The 21,413-nt window shown below is 52.4% G+C and overlaps 1 protein-coding gene and 1 long non-coding RNA gene across 2 annotated transcripts in view; both read right to left on the bottom strand.

Annotated features, from left to right (window-relative positions):
- Positions 1–1,673: 1,673 nt before the first annotated feature.
- Positions 1,674–7,363, bottom strand: LOC121136436. Its single transcript, XR_005873500.1, has 3 exons — positions 7,156–7,363; positions 3,568–3,676; positions 1,674–1,779 (listed from the first exon to the last, which is right to left on the bottom strand). It is a non-coding gene; the product is annotated as an uncharacterized LOC121136436 (long non-coding RNA).
- A 2,633-nt stretch (positions 7,364–9,996) lies between these two features.
- The window catches only part of LOC101831911 (SCO-spondin), a 56,817-nt gene continuing 45,400 nt past the window's right edge, over positions 9,997–21,413 (bottom strand). Inside the window, 23 exon segments of the mRNA XM_040736833.1 lie at positions 9,997–10,163; positions 10,728–10,878; positions 12,074–12,204; positions 12,403–12,463; positions 12,597–12,692; positions 13,022–13,239; positions 13,977–14,023; positions 14,119–14,261; positions 14,387–14,514; positions 14,638–14,840; positions 14,982–15,120; positions 15,758–15,874; positions 16,410–16,568; positions 16,877–17,158; positions 17,570–17,616; positions 17,862–17,986; positions 18,215–18,345; positions 18,878–19,045; positions 19,321–19,665; positions 19,876–19,922; positions 19,996–20,148; positions 20,382–20,628; positions 20,722–20,853. Of these exon segments, the coding sequence (XP_040592767.1) occupies positions 10,141–10,163; positions 10,728–10,878; positions 12,074–12,204; positions 12,403–12,463; positions 12,597–12,692; positions 13,022–13,239; positions 13,977–14,023; positions 14,119–14,261; positions 14,387–14,514; positions 14,638–14,840; positions 14,982–15,120; positions 15,758–15,874; positions 16,410–16,568; positions 16,877–17,158; positions 17,570–17,616; positions 17,862–17,986; positions 18,215–18,345; positions 18,878–19,045; positions 19,321–19,665; positions 19,876–19,922; positions 19,996–20,148; positions 20,382–20,628; positions 20,722–20,853 (3,293 nt within the window). The 3' untranslated portion in view covers positions 9,997–10,140.

Raw genomic sequence — 21,413 nt, 5'->3', positions numbered from 1 at the left:
GTGAAACACTACGGTCTGAGAGTCATCAAGTACACAAAAGGTAGAAGGGAACACTCAGTCCAAAGTGACGCACCTTCCCCTCTACTCATTCTTAAGAATATGGTAATCGAGTTCCCGGCTTTCACTGCCTGACCCCTCATACCCGTCTTGCTTCACCCAGAAGGAGATCAAACAGGAAAAAAAAAAGAATTATACATTATACTATCAAATGGACACTGCTGCACTTTGATCAAGGCCGCCTCAGTGGCCCTTTCCCGTTTGGAGCTTAGGACAAACCACTGAGGGCATGGCAACACAGGGTTTAAAGACATCAAAGAACCAGACTGCAGCTCACACCCTGTAGGAACTTCTCTCTGGGTTGAGCCAGGCAGAGAGGCCCCTGCATTCTGCTTAAGTGCCTAAGGCAAGACAGCCTATCTCCTGAGCATAGTTGCAGTACCCAGATAGACAGCACCTGGCAAACTGCAGCCCACCTCTGAGTACAGCAGTCCCGTGCCATCTGCAGATCTGCAGAGGCTGTGCTCCAGGCCCCTGGCAGATGCCTGGGCGGTGGAGGGCCCCAGATTATGTACTGTATCTTTTTCTATCTATACTTAAAAGCAAAAACATTTCTTTTATAAATCAGGCATAGTAAGCAAATAGCAATTACAGACTAGAACATAGTAATATTGTAATTAAAGTTACAGAAATGTGGTCTCTCTTTAAAATACCTTACTGCGTTACATTAACTGTGGCTGACAGTTGGTTATCTGAAACCATGGGTAGACATCGTGGATAAACTGGGTACACACTGCAGACAGATGGGACTACTGCAGTTCTATCTGGCGAAACAGGTGAGGTGCTCAGGGTTCAGTACACCTACATAATAGTTACAGTATTACCTCTCTGTTACACCATAACCTTCCAGAGTTCAAAACTCTCATGGCCTCATGAAGATGATTCTTCTTTAAACTGAACAAGAAGTTTCTTTCTTTACGGAAGTGAAACAGATGAACTGTAATCCCCTGGAACCACTCCTCCGTCATCAACCTAAGTTTCAGGAGCCAGTGGCCAAGGGCTCCCTTTTCGTCCAGTCTAAAGAACTGAGCACGATGCTACTGACAGTCAGCAGCCCCAAACGAAGAGTCACGCAAGGGGAGACACTGTGTTTCTTGGCGATCACGGCGGTCCAGAGACGCCTGTGTGGTCTGTCCCAGGAAACCACTGGAGCAAGCAAAGTCTGTGGCTCTGACTCACATAGGAGACTGAGCCTGGCTCCCTGTGTTCTCACAGGAGGAAGTGGGTTCACTCTGTCATCTCCTAAAAAACGGAGATGCCATCCTCAGGACATAGCAAACTGATGTTCATTCACTGTTTCACCTCACTTGGTGACAATTCTATAACTACGGTGTGCCAGGCACTGCTATGGACACCGAAAACACAGTGGGAAGTAAGACAATCATACCTCCTTGGAGTTTTCATATAAACAAACATTTGCTATAGGGCAGAAATCAAAGGAGGGGGGTGAGAAGGCAGAGTATAAGGGCGGGGCAGGACAAGGTGACATCTATGGAAGGGGCAGCGTTCCTCTTGCACACGATAGGGAACCGGCAGATACAGGGTGAGGTTGGTTCCTAGTGTCCCCACTCTGCTCCTTGTCAGAAGGTACCACCTTCAGGCACAGACCACACTCACCAGGATGATGGTTCGGGAGACTCCGCTGGTCCTAGATGATGCCTAGCCATGGCTCAGTCCCTTGCCCAAACTCATGGGACAGCTCAGGATTGGCAGCAGTCGGTCCTGAGTTGGGAACACAGAAAGGCCATGAGGGACAAGCTCCAGGTCCTAACACCAAGGGGGAACTCTGCCTGGGACTTCCTCCATGTTGTGAGACTGTGGGTATCACAGGAAAGTGAGAATCAGGTGGTCTGGCTTAGTGGTTTAGAAACTATCTGCTATATGCGAGAACCCCCCCCAAAGAGAATAGGGGAGCAGGCAAAACCAAGAAGGGCCACAGGTCAAACTAAAATGACATTAAATTAAATTGTTAGTTCTGGCCTCCATGGGTACCTGGCACACACATGGTACACAGACATACATGCAGGCAAAACACTCATACCCATAACAATACAGGAAAACAGAAGGCAGCCATGTCACACATGGATCCAGCACTGGCCCACAGTCCCACTTGCCATGATATCCCAGAGAGCTACACTTGTACATGAAAATTCCCTGTGGCTCGATCTTGGCAACTTAAACTCTCTGTAGACACTCCAAACCAAAATAGTGAAGCCAGGACAGCAAAGCAAAGTGGAATAGAACTCCCACTGTGAGTCAAAGCTGGCCTGCTTTGCAACTTGAAGCTTCGGAGACTTGGTGGTTTTCAACTTTATTAAGCAGACACAGCAACAGGACCCAGCCCAGTCACAATTCCACCACCCACAGGACACTGAGGTCACAGCTCCCATTTCTTCATCTGGTAAACACAAGTTGATTAGCCTCATCCAAAAGGCTCAGGGCCATGGGGACTACGGCTGTAGCCCGGTTAACACGGTACTCATCTGGAAAGCCCAAGGCTCGAAGTTCAGTCCCCATACTTGGGGAGGCACAGACAGGAAGATCAGAAATTCAAGGTCATTGTGGCCTTTTAGGGAATTTGAGGCCAGCCTGAGCTACATGAGACTATCAGATTTTGGAATCTTTCAGATTTTTACGTATTTATACTTTACTAGTAGAGTATCCCTAATCTAAAATACTCCAAAAATTGGGGGCTGGAGAGATGGCTCAGAGGTTAAGAGCACCAACTGCTCTTCCAGAGGTCCTGAGTTCAATTCCCAGCAACCACATGGTGGCTCATAACCATCCGTAATGAGATCTGGTGCCCTCTTCTGGCGTGCAGGCATACATGGAGGCAAGGTGTTGCATTCATAATAAATAAATAAATCTTTAAAAATAAAATAAAATACTCCAAAAATCTATGAGCACAGGTGACTCTCTGAAAGTTTCGGGGTTTGCAGTATTTCAGATAGCAGACTTTTGGATTATGGATACTCAATCTAGAAACATAACATATGTGTGCACAAACATTTTGAACACAATCACTTCTGTCCTTGGTACAGAAGGTAAGACAAAAGCAGAGAAGAGTGTATTTAAAAACTAAAACAGAAGAGATGAAAAACACCTAAATTTGTACAAAGTTTTTCAGTTCATTTTCTCTCGTTGTATTTCCTTAAGAAGAAATCCAAGGCCCACGAGGGCGAAAGCACCTGAGCATCAGTGTGTGGAGCTGGAGAGAGAAGATGTTTGTGAAACCAACGCTCTGGCCACCACCATGGACTCCCTCCAGGGTCCTGGGGGCCCCACAGGTCACACTCTGCACTGTAGAAACAGCCCAAAGCATCAGACCGCCTGACATTCTCTATTTGTCCTGGCCAACTTAAAAAGAGGAGAAAAAGGACAGGGGTTGAGCAAATGGGTGAAGACACCCAGAAAAACCGAAGAATCTCAGAAAATTCTCCAGTTCGCCCTGACCCAGGAGAGGCTGGGGACACTGACATAGAATGGCCACGGTAGACCTGGAATCCATACCTAGAGGTGCTGTCAGCTTGTCGGAAGCAGAAAAGTCCCGGAGCTGGTTCGGCAGCAGCCATTCCTCCTGCAGCAAGTACAGTGTGATGTCATCAAAGGTCACGGGAACCTGAAAGGAAAAAAAAAAAGCTCCCTGCTAAGTATCAGTTCCTGAGACACATCTTCCACACTGGCAGGGTGTGAGTCAATGTGGGAAGCACTGATGATGTACATACACAACCTGCAACCAATCTCTACTGCTACAGGAGTGCAACTCACGATGGAACAAAATTAGAAAGTTGCAGCCACTGAACCCAGTCAGAACCTTCTTTATGAGGCTGATCCGAGAAGTGTATATTTCTACATTGTGTGCATCTCTCTCTCTCTCTCTCTCTCTCTCTCTCTCTCTCTCTCTCTCTCTCTCTTTCTCTCGTGTGTGTGTGTGTGTGTGTGTGTGTGTGTGTGTGTGTGTGTATGTATGTGTGTCTGAATATATAAAGATCGGTGTCAGGTGTCTGGCTCAATTGCTTCTCATCATTTAAAAAATTATAATATTTGTGTGTATGAGTGTTTTGCCTGCATGTATGTATGTATGTATGTATGTATGTATGTATGTATGTGTACTACACTCATGCCCGGTGCCTGAAAAGGTCCAAAGAGGATGTCAGATCCCCTGTAACTGGAATTACAGATGGTTGTGACCCACCATATAGGTGCCAGGAACCAAACTTGAATACTCTTCAAGAACATCAAGTATCCTTAACAGCAGAGCCATCTGTCTAGGTCCCAGAAAAAAAATGTTTTAAGAGTATTCCCATCATTGCAACAGAATTACTATTATTTGGTATATGACCTCCCAATTTTTATCTATGAATATATAAAAACATTTTTTAAAGCAGTAGTAGAGACCAGACAAACAGCTTAGCAGATAAAGGCACTGCAGCCAAGCCTAATGACCTGAGTTAAGTCTAGGACCCACATGACAGAAGGAGAATACTGACTCCTGCAAGTGCCGACCCCTGATTTATACACACACACACACACACACACACACACACACACACCATAATAAAGAAAAAATAGTAGTGAAATGATATTGCAAAACATTCACTTATAACAAGCATCTGTGCTTACGGTCTTCCAAATACTGCTGCAAAGTGGACTCCACCAAAAAGGAAGCAGCCAGACAGGAAGGAGGCACGTGCAAAGACAGCCTACAGGGACTAGTGTGGAAAAGTAGGGGAGAGAATCTGATCCCAGGATGAGTGCTGCACATCAGGACCAGAGGGCAGACTGTTCCTATGGATACAGGTAAAACAAACAAACAAACAAAAACCTATGACCGACAGAACATGGTGGAACACACCTGCCCAGCAGTTGGAGGCTGCTGAAGAGTAATCAAGAGCTGAAGGTCAGCCTGGCATATATAGCGAGACCCTACCTTCTAAAGACAAACCAAGCAAGCAAATGAAAAGCTCAAACTCTTATGACCAAGGACACAAGGCTTCCTATTCACGCTGCTTCCCCCAGGTTGAGAAGACACCACAATGAAGGCCGATGGTCCCATCGCCTTAGTGGCACAACAAGGCAGAAACTGAATACAGAATGAAGAAGTGTCTCTTTTTTTCACCCAGAGTGATGCACAAAATACCTAGTACCCCTCTTTTAAGCTACACTGTGGCAAACACCTTCTGCTTCTGGGTGACCTTAGCATAAAACCTCAAATGTGCTTGGATAAGAGACATTTCTTACCCATGTAGGATGCGGAGAGTATCCGAATAGTCTGTTTTAGCCCGTTCCTCTATTCAGCGCCAAAGCCCTCTCAACGCCAAGTTCAACCCTCCAATCACTCAACCTACCTTTCATCCTTCCTCTACACCCCCAAACCTAGATCCCCTAACTGCCCCTTTTTCCCCCACTACTTATAGTCTGTCCACCCACCAGGGTCTTATCTGCATCCCATCTCTTGTGTGGTTCCTACCCCAACCTATGCCTCATTTCTCTCGTAGGGCGGGGCACTCGGGGCACCCTGTGCTTGACTGTTTGTTTTATAAGGCCCTTCACAGACATCACCCCTCTCATACAAAGAGAATCCCATAGTCTGTTGCTTCATTTTTCCATTCAATGTACATTCAAGTGTCCTTATATGCTTTGCCAATCCGCGACCTGTTGTACTCAAAGTGCAACAACAGAACTGAATTGGAACAAAAATGAGACAGGATAATCCCTTCCATAAGAAAAGACAGAGATTTCTAGGAAGCAACAGGCACATCCTACAAAATACCTATATTCCTCTCTCTTGTTAAAGGTTAAGGAAGACCTTACTGCCTTGAATCACTAATTCTAGTGTTGACGTCATTTTTTTTAAACTCCCTGCCCCATTTCCTCACCGGAATTCAAGCTCAACCTAAACCACTCTGAAGATATTACCCAAGAGAAAGGGCCATTCCTCTTAGTGTGTGTGCCTGTGTGTTTCCCACTGTTTCTAGGCTAGCCAAACAGCTTCCATTCATTACAGATCCAGCTGAGCTGCCTTCACCCAGATATTCTATAGACTGCTAGCTCTGGAAAAAAAAAACTCTGTAGCTAGCGGACTGGGGGAAAGGGAGGGTGGAAGAGATGCTTAAACAAGGAACAATTGCTTTTCTAAGGTAGACAAATGATGGCACCAAAGTACCCTCCTCATCCTTCCTCTCTCCTGGGCCAGCCTTCCCAGGCTCACCCAAGTTACTCAGGTGGAAACTCCGGGACAGTTCCCCCTTCCTGTGTATCCTTGCACTTCCAACATCTTACTCAATGCAAACCTCAGAGTAAAAACGTTTATTAAACGAACACAAAGGAGATGGAGAGGGGCAGAGGGGAGAGAGAGGGAAAGTCTTGTAAGTCCTTGTGAAAACGTTTGTTGGGAAAATTCCTTCCTTCCTGCCTCCCCACTCCATCCCCCCTCCAAATCCTCAAGAAGGGCTGCAAAAGCAGGGAATGTAGCTCAGTGGGTAGAGTCCTTGTCTACTGGGTCCAAGAACTGGATGCAAGGAACATCGTAAAAGATTTTACTCCTACGAGGCTGCCTGTCTCTCGGCCAGTGTGCCCACAAACCACCAGCTCTGTCAACGCTGCTCCGCTCCTGACCGCTTCCTGCCCTACCTCATCTCCCATCTCCAAAGCCTCTTCTTGCCCAAAGCCTTGAAGTAAGATTACGGAGTGTGTTTCTAAGCCTTGCCCACATTCTTCATGAAGAAGACAAACTAGAAGTAGAAATACGTGGAAAAAAGTGCCAGAAGCCTTTTCCCTCTTTCTTGGGAAGGAGGAGCTAAGTTGCCCACCCTTTGACCCCCCCACTGGCGTCCTACCCAGCCTCTATGTTTTCATAAGCAAGACCTCCTCCAAAAGCCGAAAGCGAGGAAAGGAAACCACACTCTGGCATCACTATGCTTGGCTAGCAGAGGAACCCAAAGTGGAGTCGGGGGTTGGAGGATGCTAGGGCCAGGAGGAATAAGTGTCTCCCAGCCAAGGAAGATGAGGCAGGAGAGAGGGGCGGGCGAGCACTTTTCTGCTAGCCCAGACCGGGATGCACGACAGGAGAGATGCCCCGCGCCCTTTCAATCCTACCTTCCCCGTCTCCCCGGGCTCCATGGCCAAGTTCTGGCGGCCGTGCAGATTGCCTCCCTCCAGGCCTGTTCCGAGGCTGCCGCGACTTGGGATTCCGGACCCGAGTTGCCCGTGTAGGGTTGACAGGCGGCGGCAGCAAACTCCACTCTTCCACAGCGGGAGGAGGCAGCGCTAGCGCCGGCGCTGGCAAAAGTAGTGATGAGCTGGGACTGGTGTGGTACTAGTGCAGCGCTTTATGGCTACCGCCTCGCGGAGGCGAAAGAGGCTCATGGGAGATGTAGTCCAGCCTGGAAAGTCTACAGCTTGGACCAGCTTCTCTTGCTGTGGGCAACTCCCGCTAAGGTATTGGTCAGTAGGCCAACAAGATTAATTAAGGTCAACACTTTTTCCATGCATTTCTATTTTATGTTTCTTAAAAAACAAAACAAAAAACACCACGTCACCTGGTAGCCCAAGATGGTCTCAAACTCCTGATTCTCCTGCCTTAGTCTCTTGGTTGCAGGTTGGGACATCATGCTTGGATTTAGTGTGTGTGTGTGTGTGTGTGTGTGTGTGTGTGTGTGTGTGTGTGTGTGTGTGTGTATCTTACACACCAAATTTGTGTAAGTGCCACCCTTTATTATTCTACACATCCCATACTTTGGATTTTGAGACAGGGTCCTTCACTGAACCTGGAACTGGCTTTTCAGCGACTGGCCAGCCAATTCCCAGGATCCTACTATCTCTACACCCCGAGTGCTGGGGTTATAGGTGATCACTGCCCAACCCATCTTCTATGTGGGTGCTGGGGATATAAAAGTATGTCCACACAAAAACTTGTGCAAAAATGTTTATAATCATTTTAAACATAATAGAAAAAGCAGCAGCATCTTTGTCAACTGGTAGACAGATAGGCAAGCCATAAGGAATGTCCACCATTGGCAGGTGGTTAGGCATTTTGTAGATGATCCATGCAATAGCTATTATTTAGGAGTAAAAAGGAATGAACTACTGTTAAATGCTATAATGTCAGAGAACTTCATAATCAATGGATTAACCGAAAGAAGCCAGGCATTTATATGAAATGTCCAGAAAGGGTAGTTCTTTTTTTTAATATTTTAATTTTAAATTGCTTGTTTTACATGTCAATCCCAGTTCCCTCTCCCTCCCCTCCTCCCGCACCCCCCCCATCCCTCCCAGCCTCCCATCCTATTGCCTATTCCTTCCACATAGGGGATATCTAGAGTCTGTCATTTCTCTCAGGGTAAGGTCCAGGCACTCCCCTAAGAGTCCAGGCTGAGAGAGCATCCCTCTTTGTGCTATGGGCACACGATGACTTTTTGTATTCCAAGGATAAACACTGATCCACTGCCCAGGCCTCCTCACTGACGCTCAAATTCGGGGGTCCAGATCAGTTTCATGCTGACCTCCCCTCTGTCGGGCTGGGGTCCAAGGGCTCTCCCCTGCTCAGATCAGCTGTCTCAGCTGGTTTTGCCAGCCCATTCTTTGCCAATTTGCTCATTGCTCCTCTCTCTCTGTCACTGGGTTCCTTGGGTTCATTTCAGTGCTTAATTGTGGGTGTTTGCCTCTGTTTCCATCAGTCACTGGATGAAGGCTCCCAGATGGTTATAAACATCAAGTTCATTATCAGGAATGGACATTCCGGGTGGTCTCTCCACTATTGCTTGGCTTGCCAATTGGTGTCATCCCTTTAGATCACTAGAGGTCACTCTGGCGCCTGATCTGTCTTCTAACCTGTGATTCCCTCTTCCCCTATTCTACCATCCCACTCAACCTTCCTGTTCCCCCATGACCTACTCTCTCTTCCTCTTACCCCCCTCTCTTCTTCCCAGCTCCCACTCCCCCAAACCCCTCACCGTGTTCCCCATCTGTTCAGAGGACCTTGCCTCATTCCTCTTCTCTTGGGTACTATGCATATCTTTTAGGTTCTTTCCTGTTTCCCAGACTCTCTATCAGTGGAAGTGCAGACTGCAGAAAGGGTAGTTCTATTGAGATGAAAAGCAGTTTAGTGCTTCCTGGGGGCTAGAAGCAGGAAAACAATGGGAATGTTCTAAAACTGGGTGGAGGTGATAAAGTTTATGAAACTTTATTTTTCTAATCAAGTCATTAAAGTTTAAAGTTAAAATGAAGGAATTTCTGACTGGATGTGCCACCTCATACCCATAATCCAAGTACTCAGGAGGTAGAGGAGGTGGATTTTTGTTGAGTTTAACGCCAGCCTGGTCTATAGTGAGTTCCAGTCCAGCCAGCACTCCCACAGTGAGACCGTGTCTTGAAAATCACACGGCACTGGAGAGACGGCTCAGCAGTTAAGAGCACTGGCTGCTCTTCCAGAGGACCTGAGATCCGTTCCCAGCAACCACACGGTGACTCACAACTGTCTATAGTGGAATCTGATGCCCTCACCAGGAATAAAGGCATACATTGCAGACAGAGCACTCACACACATAAAATAAATAAATAATATCTGTTATTTTTAATTACACACAGGGGGAGAGGGAAGAGAAAGAGATTCTTACCACATAAATTACAGTTCAATAAAACTGTCATTAAGAGGGCAGCCCGAATATTCCAGAATTCTCTGTGTCGGTGATGGAATCACTCTGGGTGGAAGGATACGACCTGGGACACTCGTGCCTAACACAAGAGCTCTTCAGACTTCAGATTCAACCCTGTCCTACAGCCAGGGCGGTGATGGGGAGTGACTTACTCAAGCCCTCGTGAGTGCCGCGACGATGCATGGTAGACCCCCCCAGAGCTGCTGCTCATGTCTAGAGCTGAGCTCTCCCTCCAATCCTCTGCTGAGACCAGGAACAGAGACCACACACTAGTTTGTCAGCATTAGTTGCCTGAATTACTTTATTTGGAATGTGCTAACGCCACAGGTCAGAGGCAGGTACGTGGGCACTGAAGGAAGTTGGGAGAGCCACAGAGTCCCATGGCTGCAAGAGGGACAGCAGTGGAGGATGCATCCAGCAGAGCCTGTCAGTGCTTGGAGAAATCACCACCTGCAGACAGAGTTTCGAGACGGGCTAGTGAAAGACAGAACGGTCAGGAGGGACAAAAAAAAAAAAAATGGGGCAGGGCAGAGGACAGGAGCTGGAGCTGAAGGAAGGGCGGGGTGAAGTCAGCTCTTCCACGCCCTCCACCCAGGTTGTGATGACCTTCCTCTGTGTCTCCCCCAAACTTGGCATATGACGTGACCTCAGTTGGTACACGTCAGGTACGCAACTTAACCGGGTACTCCTCATGCAAGCCCCTCCAGAGTCCTCCCAGAAAACTCATGGAGATGTCAGACCCCGTTTAAGGGATGGGGTTTGTAAGTACAGCCCTCAGCAGAAGACCGAGATTTGGAACCAGGTCCAATTTACCGCAAGCGCCCAAGTTTATGTGCGATTGGGAAGGAAATAAGTAGAATGCAGGGGTGGGGATGAAAGTAGACTGATAAAAACCGAGGAAGAATGGGACCGTGTGCTGTGCATGTTCCTAAGGCTCCTCCTTAAGGAGAATTCTGACCTTGCCCCAGGGTGGTCCCATGGAGCCCCTCTCCCTCCCCGGTCAGACCCACCCACCCTGGCAGACACTGCACTGGCAGCTGTGGATCATTGGCAACACCACTGGCTCCGTGTGGCCGTCAGGGCAATGCAGGTTCAGGATCCGCACAGGGCTGTCTGGATCCAGCCTGTAGCTACAGCAGTCACACTGGCTCTGCAGGTAGGGTTCCTGGGAGAGAGGAGCTGGTTGAGCGGTCAGGGAGCCAAATGGAGCTGCCCTCTCTTCCCCTGGCCTTTCCCTTCCGGGGAAGAAGGGCCAAATTCCAGTTGTCCTGGACTCCCAAGGTAGCCTTGGTGTGGGGAGCATCACTGCCAAGCCCCCTTCCTCAAGAAGCCCGCTTTCTTCACTCCATCCCCAGAACATCTGAACATCCAACGAGTGAATGCATCGGTGTAAGGCTTCCACCATAAGGGGCTTCAAGCCTAGATGGAAATAGGCCAGTCATACACGAGTCTGCTTACAAACCCTAAGTGCACAGTTGGGGTCCTAAGCTCTGTGGGCCTGCCCTTCCAGAACAGACCCTCCTGCCCCCACAGAACAGTGACTTAATTTTACCTATAACCTTTGAATAGATTATAACTCTTTCAGACATTCATACAGTATCAAGTTCAAGAATGGCAAACGTTATTATCTCTGAGCCCTGTTCCTGTTTTCTTTCTTTGCGGTGTTTTATAAGTTCCAGATGTGTTTGGGGAAAGCATGCCCAGGAAGGACAGGAGCACTCAGGACAGCAAGGTCACAGCACAGAACTGAGAGGCAGTATTTTGGGAACCAGGGAGAAAGCACCATTGTCTTCCAGCACTAGTAAACCCAGTTGGGTGGAAGCAACCGGGAATGGCCTCAAGAACAGATGTGAGGCGCTGGGGGCCAGCAGCCAGGCCTCCATTCAAAGGGAACGCCAGAGGTCTGAGTTACAACTCTCCAGGTTGGAAGCTAAGGGAGTCATAGGGTGAAGCAGGGTCCAAGGAGAGCAAACAGAGAGAGCTTGATCCTGGGCTTGCTCGGGAGTAGACCTTACAGGCAAAAGTCCAGGAGCAGGGGATAGTCCAGGAGGTCGTATCTGTAACAAACCAACTCTGGGGACCCTCCCGATGTGAGTCTGACGGGTCTGATCTCAGCTACTTTCCCTCCCCGAGCCTCTCTTTGTGGGCATCTTGGCTTACTGGCTTAGAGGAATACAGTGGCCTGAGAGGCACACTCTGGGCATGTATGTATACCACCACCTTGGAGAAGGGCCCAGTTCTGTCAGTTCTGTGAGGATGGATTGTGTTCCTCCTGTTCTCTGGGTTTTTTTCCACAGGTCCTCAGCTAGTCAAGCCCTCAGGGCGCTGGCTGCCCTGCCCGGTAGATCTGTGAGGCTCACCTCAGTCATGACCTTGGTGCTGGACCTGCAGTATCCACTGCAGTAGCTAACCTCTACCTGGTCCAGGTGGCAGGGACCCTTGGTGAGGTTTCTGAGCTCTGTGAGGTACCGGCAGGAGGCTGGCTCCTCCTCTGGGTGTGGAAGGGGGGAGCACCAAGACAAAGGAAGAAACCAGTGACTGGGGGGACTTAGGCAAGGGACACATGAGGGCAGAGCCTGGGATGAGGGAACCGCTCTGATCCCCGTGCAGGCGAGCCTGGGGAAGATGGGAACATAGTAGGTTGCATGTGTGATCATGAGGCAGACCAGAGCACCCATACCCTGCATACCCAGAGTGTCCTGTTGACAAATGGGACAACAGCTCCCTGGTTCCTGTACCATCACTTCGCCCTACAGAGAGCCATCCATGATTCACTTAGGGGGACACCCCATCGCCCCACACTGCCTTTCCAGAAACCCTAAGACCAACCATGAAGGGAAGGCACTAGGGGGATGCCAGGAAGGCTCCAGGGCCACAGGGTACCTGAGCACAGGTGAGGCTTGGGCAGTGTCGAGTGCAGATGCTCTTCCCATGGAGACAGTGGCAGCTCTCACAGGCCTCCTGCCATTCAGATCCAGGCTGCAAAGAGGGGGTAAGCTCTGGCTGGTCTCTCCTGGATTTTCCTCTCTCTCTCTGTCTCTCTCTGTCTCTGTCTCTCTGTCTCTGTCTCTCTCTCTGTCTGTCTCTCTGTCTCTCTCTCTGTGTCTCTCTCTGTCTCTGTCTCTCTGTCTCTCTCTGTCTGTCTGTCTCTCTCTGTCTGTCTGTCTCTCTGTCTCTGTCTCTCTCTGTCTCTCTCTCTCTGAGAGCCTGTGTGCTACTAGGGGTCTGGTAGCAAGGAACCAAAACAAGTAGATCTACAGAGCAGTAGGTAGGGAATCCTTGGACAAGAAAAGCAGCTGGTGTCTCACCAAGTGGAGACTCCCATGGTGCCAACATTCACAGTGGTCTTCGGGGACACAGATCCCTGCCTGGCTGCGGAAGTGCCCCAACTGGCACACACAGCCTGGAGACTGTGCCTCAGTGCAGTTGCTCCAAGCCAGTGTCACGTTCATTTCTGGGCATGTCTTTTCGCAAGGCCCCAGCTCCCCTGGGGCCACATGCTGCCACATTTCCCCAGGCGGGCACCCTGCAGGAAGACCACGCACCTGCTGTCTCTGTCAGCTCTGGATGCAGCCTAGATCGACCACCCTACTAGACACTCCTCGGTACTTTAACCTGTCCCCTTCCTATGCTGCCTCCTGGCTCCAGCAGCCGTCCATCAGCTATGCCTCTCCCTCTGATCCATTCCTCAAACACTGGACCAGGCAAATCTTATAACCAATCTTGCCTATCTTACCTCCGCGTTTCCAGTATCCTGCCACATCCTAAGGGTGTTACCTATTTGCCAGAAACTTGGACATCTCCTGGTTTTATTTTTTTTTCAGAGGGCTGGCTTGCCTTCATTCAGCAGCCTGACTGGGTGCTTTGGGACTTTGCCAAGCCTGTGTCTGAATCCACAGATCCCAGTGTGTCAAAGGTGGACAACTGAGGGGGCCTGGGGTTTCCCAAGCCACACTCCTCCTTTCCACTCATCCCCCTCTGGACCTCAACTTCTTCATCAGCAGGAAGCACCCTCTCGATTCCTGGCCTCACTCCTATAGCCTGGCTCAGGGCATACATGTGGTACCGGAAATACCGCCATGAGTGGAAAAGTGTTTGGGGGTTGCAGAGTGGGGAGTGCTGGGCCTCAGGGCAGAGAAGAGGTCCATGTGGACAAGAAGCAGGCATTTTCTGAAGCAAGGAGCTTAGCCTGGGTTGTAGACAGGGCCCTCTTTCCCTGAGCAGAGTCTTGGCTTTGGGGAGGCGAGGACAGCTGTGTCTCACCCTGACAGTTGATGCCGGAGCAGATGAAGGCTCCACCTTGACAGGTGCTAAGAAGACAGAAGTCGGCTCAGAGGCCTCCCGGGCCCTCCTCCCCACCCCAGTCTCAACAACCCTGCCCTCCACCCAGGCTCTGAACCCTCACCAGCGTGTGCAGTTCCAGGTAAGCACAGTCCCTGGGGGCAGCTCCCGGGCCTGTTCTTCCACGGGTAGGGTGAGGCCCCAGGGCAGGGAAAGCTGGGAGCAGGGGCAGGCAGCAGGGGGAATGCATGTGCCATTGTGTAGCAGCTGAGGTGGATAGGCTCGGTTACAGTTGGATCCAACCCCCATGCTTTCCCAACTGCCTCTCCCCCCGCCCCCCCCCCAGCCGCCGCCCCCGCCAAAGCCAGATGCCAGTGAGTGGCCTGACTCACCTGTCCCCCAGGGCAACTACAGCCAAGCTGGCAGGGTTCCTGCACACAGATGGTGCCAGGCTGCAAGTGGGCACAGAGGCTCGGGCACAAAGTGGGGCAGGTACTGAGCACCTGCCCAGGTGGGCACTCTGGGAAATACACACATTGAGAGGGGCACTTGCAGGTTACAGACAGCCTCTTCTACCCACCCCATGGGCCAGCAAAGATGGGGGCGGCGGCTGTGTCACTCACTCCAGGCCCAGGACACTCACCAGGGCAGGCCTGCAGATTACACTCTTGCCATTGCTGCATGTCCAGGGTCTGGCATGGTGCGCCCTCAGGATGCTCCTCACAGCTCCTGTGGCGCACCATGGTGCCCCCACCACAGGCAGCTGAGCACTGGCCCCAGGCTGACCAAGGTCCTACGACTGGACACTCGGGGTAGGGACACACCAGGGACCCATTGGTGCATGTGCTGCGGGCAGGGAACATGCCAAGGGCTCAGGACTCAAGTCGTGACAAACAGCTTTCGCTCCCCAGCAGTGTCCGTAGCCCTGACCTGCCCCAGGTCACCCACCCAGAGTCCCTGGCTTGGTTTGGAAGAATGGCAGCATACCAGTTATGGCAGTCCAGCTGAACCACCTGCGTGGGGGCTAGCTCCCATGAGCCATTGGCACTGGGCAGGCCACAGCGGCAAGAGGACACGGGCACACAGTGCCCGTCCTGCACCAGCTGGCCAGGGGGGCATCGGCAGCCTGCGGGGGGGGAAGCAGAGTCAGTGCTTTAAAGGGACTTTAAAGCAGAAGTAGGATCTACCGTTAGGGAGGAGGAAGAGGGCTGGGGAAAGCAGGGAGGATGAAGGAAGGGAGCAGAGAGAATATGGTGAAAATATAATATACATGTGTATGAAAAAGCAACCCGTTATACAATTAATACTTGCTAATAAAAGGGTTATAAAATTCAGTGCGTGGGACAAGGTTTAACATAATGGGTCCCTCCAACAGGCAGACTGGGTTCAAATCCTGGTCTCACCCTCTGGCCATGCAAGGGAGACACCTCTGTGCTCCTCTACAGAGCAGTTTGTTCCGATAGGGTCATGTTACATAACCTGGGCTGTTCTTGAACTCGCAACGTATCCCGGGCTAGCCTGGAAGCAATCCGCATGCCTTAGGCTCTTAAACGCTGGAATTTACGGACGTATGCCACCATGGCTGGCAACTCAGCAGGTTTTGACAGAGCGACCAGGAGAGACTCGGAGGGGTTGCCGAAAGTGTCCCCAACAATGTACTTTCTTGACCTGTCATGATCCGATAGTTCGGAATTCCCTCTACTCTGTCCCTGCTCCTGTAGTGAAGAGGGTTCCCCAGGCCAGGCTGTGGTGTGGCCAGTTACCTGGACTGCAGGGTCCCTGCAGACACTGAACGCCATCCCAGAGGTCAACACAACTGCGAGGGCATTGGTTGGCACAGTCAAGGGTAAACACCGTGTCCCGGGTCTCGCAGCTCTCCCCTGGGGTTCAGAAGTAAATGTCTGTATGGGGGAGCACTCATGCCCATCCCAACCCCAAGCAGACCCTCTCTTCCACTATTAATCACCAATTCCCCTCAGGGGCTGTTGGGCCCCAGCCCCATGGGGTCTCTGTGAGTTGCTGGTCAGCCTACAAGTGCAACTTGTTTTCCAGTCCAAGTGCTTTCTGTTTTCTAGTCCTGGCTTACTGCCCTGGCCTTGACCCTCTGACATCAACATCCAGCAGGAGGAAAACAACAATCTCCTCTACCTGGGGTTTTTTCCACTGTGCTGTAAACTTGTATAAAAAGCTCCTCCCTCCTATAAGGGGGAGACCTCTTAGCACTTGTAATGAAGATACACACACACACTCTCCTGGCAATAAAGACAGCACATACATTCTCTTAGTACAAACAGCTGGACGTCTGGTCTCTCTTTTCCTGATACCTCGGACCTTGCTTGTGAAAGCCAGGCACCGCAAGGGGCCATTTCCAATGTTTCAGTCTCTGCCTCCTTGGGATGCTGGGATACCGATTACCTGGGCAAGATCCCATATTGCAGCTTTCTGTTTGAGCCCACGGTCCACGGCATTCTCCAGCAGAGGTATCTCTTGCCTCTCTCCAGCGCAGCTTGAATCCTCCACTGCAGGGCACTTGGCAGGGACTCCAAGGCCCCCAAGGGCCCCATTGGCACGTGTCTGGGGAGAGGAAAAAAAATAACTCAACGCCTAAGACATTAGCCTCAGGCATCTAACTCAGACCTTGTCTCCTCCCTGCCTAGAAACATGCCCCGAGGCCCTTTGGGTTCCTTGCCCCCACCCCCTAACTGCCACTGGGACTCTACCACAGGCCCCAGGGGCAAGCAGAAGGCTTAGAAGGTTGCTTCATTCCTGACCACAGAAATGAACCTATGGCCACTCCACCCCACCCGGACCCCCGTCTGGACAGCCCCCGGCTGCCAGCATGCCAGATCCATTCTGCCTGCTAGCTGACATCTCTCCTCTACCATTGCAGGCTCCAGGGTCAGGGCAGAGGCGTTGCTGGCTGAGGGGCACAGTGCACAGTGCAGGGTCTCCTGCCCAGGGCCTCCCCGTCTCGGGGTCCAAGCAGAGGCGGTGCCGGTATTGTTCTGAAGCCGTCAGCAGAGTGACTGAGGTTTGAGGCAGGCCTGATGCGTTCAGAGGCCAGTGCCCCTCCAATGCAGTCTTGGAGGCAGGGGCCAGGGCACTTAGGGGCAGGCAGGGCCCACAAGGTGACCACTCTGACCACCCAGTCAGAGGCAGAAGACCTATGAAGGCAAAGGGTTTGTGATGGCCTCAGGGACTTTGCAGCCCAGAGAGCCCAATGGATACGAAGGAAGAGCTCAGGGTCATGAGCAAAAGGGGTAGTAAACAGGACTAAAAAAAAAGGTGTCAGAGCCAGATGGTGGTAGTGGTGCACGCCTTTAATCTCAGCACTCGGGAGGTAGAGGCAGGCGGAACTCTGTGAGTTCGAAGCCAGCCTGGTCTACAGAGCGAGTTCCAAGACAGGCTCCAAAGTTACAGAGGAACCCTGTCTCAAGAAAGCAAGCAAAAAAGGTGTTGGGCAGAGCAGGGTACTATTTGTCTAGGTCTGTCCTGGCCTTTAGCAATGCTAGTTCCATTCCCCAAAGCACTCCAGTCTGGGCTAACAGGGACAGGTCTCCCAAGGCCGTGGTTACCTTCACACCCTTGGCTGGAACACTGTAGCTCTCCACTCTGGCATTCACTGTGGGAGGAATGCATCAGGGTGGGCTTGAGGGAATAGGAATCTGCTGAGCCACGTACGGCTCAGCAGCCCAAGAGCTGGGTGCTCTGGGGGCAGGATGCACAAGCTGTAAAGTTGAGCATCCTGGGGGTGTCACGCGATTTCGGGTTGCAATGATCCAAACAGGCTCATCCCGGCCTCTGCTTGTTCATCCCACTTCTGACTTCCACCCTGCCTCCCCATCCCTGTCTTCTCCTATTACTCACCATTCCTTACAGCCTAGCTGCAGGTGGTCCCCAGGGGCCAGGGTCACCCTAGTTCCCTCTCCTGAGGTATGCCAGCAGTTACACTGCTCTGGGCGGATGCAGCCCCCAGCCTGCTCCAGCAGGCCCTGTGGAGAAGGAAAAGTGAGGATAGTTTGGGACTGTGAAGGGACCACTGTCACCTGTGTGCCCTGCACCGTGTGCGCCGCCGAGCCCGTGTGTGGGGTGGTGACAAAGTAGAGAGAGGCTCCCAACGTGGAAGTGACCTGGTCCCCATGGGCGTCCTGGAGAGGGGAGCCAGGGGAGTGGGGCGGAGCGTTCCCTCCCTGAGCGTCTCCCCGACTTCCGGAGCTCACCTTGGGACAGTAGCAGCCGGGCTGGCATGGTGGCAAGTCCTGGCAGAGCTGATGGCTCAGATGGGTGGCACAGAGTCCCGCACAGGGGGAGCCACAAGACTGGAACTCAAAGGGAGGTGGGCAGCTGTCCTCTGGCGGAGGAACAGCCCACAGACACCATCTCAGTCACAAAGCAAAGCACATGCTACACAGCCCCAGGGACACCTTTAAAAGGCCACCTGGAGATGGTACAAGGCTGTCCTGCTGCTGCCTGCCTGCCAAGAAAGACTGACGCCCCCAACCCTTCTACCTGGCTCCTGCTCAGCTCATGCTCCCCAGGAAGGGTTAGGATGGCTGGGCCTCAAGATCCAAGAAGCTGCACGGAGTCAGGATTAAGCTGGGTGTCTTAGAGACTGGCAGGTGGGGCACAAATGGACAAGATGAGGGACGGAGGTACCTTGTCCCTGAGGCAGCCACTAGAGGCTAAAAATGGTGGGACCAGCAGCTGTCCAATGGGAAATCACAGTGAGCCAGTATAAGGGTGTAGCCAGTGGGTAGGACAGAGCAAGGCAACTGTGTGCCCAGGGCAAGGGTCAGTGCAAACCCTGGGTAGCAGTGAGTCTACATGAGGGTACCCGACACTGTCCCCATTCAGATCCTTGACCGCTCATTCCCGGGCCTTACCCGAGCAGTTGCCAATGGTGCATGGCCGGAAGTGGCCGTCCAGACGTGTGCAAGGGGCGCTCCCCACAGCCCGGCCAGGTGCTGGCCCCTGGTGTCGGTAACGCTGCTGCACCAGGACCTTACAGGAGCAGCGTGTCCAGCTGCTCCAGTCACTCCATATGCAGTCCTCTAGAGATGGGCAGGGGTGTAGGTTGGCGGCTCCCAGGGCTTCCCCTGTGCCCATACCCATCCCTGCCCTAGCTGGAAAAAGGGCAAGAGGGAGCCATGGGTCCTGAAAGGCCCCACTGGGTGGATTCCCTCAGAGTAGGTAAAGGGAACGCAAAGCAAGATGTTGTGGGGTAGAGGCAGGGGCGTTTCAGAGAGTCTTGCACAGGCAGACACTTACTCCCTGAATTTTCCAAGGACGGAAAGCAAGGGGGGGGTGGGGAGGAGGGAGAACTCACCCTGGCAGGGCCCCAGGTAGCAGGCCTGAGTGTCCAGGCGTGAGAACGTGTCATTACACGTGGAGTCCTCTTCGGTGGGTAAGCAGGGGCAGGATCCAGCGCGGGAGGCCAGGCCTGTGCCGCAGCTGCGGGAACAGGGTCCCCACGGTCCCCAGGAGCAGGTGTGTAGCACCTTCGGGCACTGCTGCTGCCCACAGCGCTGGGTCTGAGTATCTGGTCCCTGGCAGGGTAGGCTCCCGTGCTGAGGAGCTGACACCACGCAGGATCGAGTACGAACCTGGCTTCCACCTCCACAGGAGACAGAGCAGCGGGACCAGGAGGACCACAAGGTCCAGCCCCCAGGCTCTGTAGGAGAGCACAGGTGAGGTCAGAGTAGCAAGCAGCAGGGTGGTAAAGACCCAGAGGTTAGGTTGGGATCCTTGTGGCACAGAGGGGTTAGCATTGTGAGTGGGACGGGGGCGGGGGGGCAGGGGGACACAGGACGTAGAAGAGATGCCTATAAGACATTAGGCCAGCAAGGGGCTACTCAGGTAAGGAACAACATGGAGTCCAAACCTGCACACTCATTGTCTCTGCAGATCACTCCCTCTGGGGTGCAGGAACTGAAAAAGAGCCTGGCTTCAGAGTCCTGCTCTCCAGCAGAACAGTGGGTACCCTTCCCGAGCCTACGCTTACCACTGCTGGCACTCTCCCTGCAGCCAGTGGTCCCCCAGGGCACGAGGGTGGGCTTCATGTAGGCACAGGGGTGGGCAGGGGGCCTCGGGGCAAGACCGGCTCTGTGACTGCTCCTTCTGGCACTCGGGGGCCCATGAGCCTGACGTGGAGGACCTGGGTAGGGCCAGGGGCAGAGGGGAGGACAGACAGTTCATGTCTTATATAGTAACCCTTCTGGGAGTCCAGAGTAAGCACAAAGGCAGCTAAGGAAAGGCCTAGGTGACCAGCGCCAACTGGGCGAGAACACAGGATGGAGCAAAGTCCCTGATGAGCGCAGGAAGTACCCAGGAACGCTGTCAGAGGGAAGGACATGCCACACAGGAGGCCCTGGCCACCCAGCCCCATACCTAAAGCGACTCTGCTGCCCTAGAGGTCCACATGAGTGGCTGCAGGGACTCCAGGCAGACCAGTGGCTCCATGCGCAGTGGGCAGGAGGCGGGCAGGCCTGAGCAGTGCAGGAGAGCTGCCCAGCCCGACAGGAGCAGTTGTTGCAGGCATCCTGGTGCTGGCTCCCCGGGGCCCAGCTGCGGCCCTGGGCGTCTGTGCATTCACAGTGCCCAACTGGCACACAGCCACCGTCCTGCTCCAGAAACCCTGTGGGAAGTCAGCAGGTTGGTGCCGGCTTCCAAACCACACCTGCCTTCCCGCTGAGCTTCCCGAGGAGCCAGGAGGACCTCTACCGTGTACCTTGAGAGCAGCGACAGCCCGGCTGGCAGGCCTGGTCCTCCTGACACACGGCTCCCTCCTGCAGGTCTGAGCAGCTGTGGGGGCAGCGGTTGGCACAGCTCACTATCTCCATGCCTGCTGGGCAGCCTTCCTCTGGCAGGGGAGGGAGGAAGCCCAGAGTCAAGAACACCTGACTGCCCCAAGACCCTTCTCTCTTTCCTATCAGTGACTCCTAGAGGCTCCAGGGTCTACGCTTGCGCCCATATTGGTATGAACTAAAACATTAGCAGAGCCCTGGGGTTAGGTTAGTCTAAGTGCACAGAGAGCTCCTCTCTCCTCCGGTAAGTTTTCAGAACCTAACGGGCAATCCAGTAAGTGTTCGAGAAGCTAGACCGATTTAATCTGTCCGTCTCAGAAGCTAACATTCTCACCTAGTGGCTTACAGCCCTGGTCTGAGCCAGTGTGCAGTGTGCAGTGTAAATGGGGATCTCATGACAGACGAGTCTGGAGTAGCCAAGACCCTTGGGGCTGGGAGCATTGGAAGGAAGGGCTGAAGCTAAGAAAGGAAGGGTTCAATTATAGACTCTGGTTCAGTTTACATCTGGGAGGATGGAGTACACCCTTGGCATCATACCGCAAGCTCTCAGAAACTTTGCCTGGGCTAGATGGTTCTCCAGAGGTCAAGAGGACAGACAAGGCTGGGAGGATGTCCC

This window comes from Mesocricetus auratus, unplaced genomic scaffold (assembly GCF_017639785.1).
Source record: "Mesocricetus auratus isolate SY011 unplaced genomic scaffold, BCM_Maur_2.0 Super-Scaffold_100125, whole genome shotgun sequence".
Lineage (NCBI taxonomy): Eukaryota > Metazoa > Chordata > Mammalia > Rodentia > Cricetidae > Mesocricetus > Mesocricetus auratus.
Note: the sequence above shows the minus strand (reverse complement) of the source record. Positions and strands in the feature narration are given on the sequence as shown.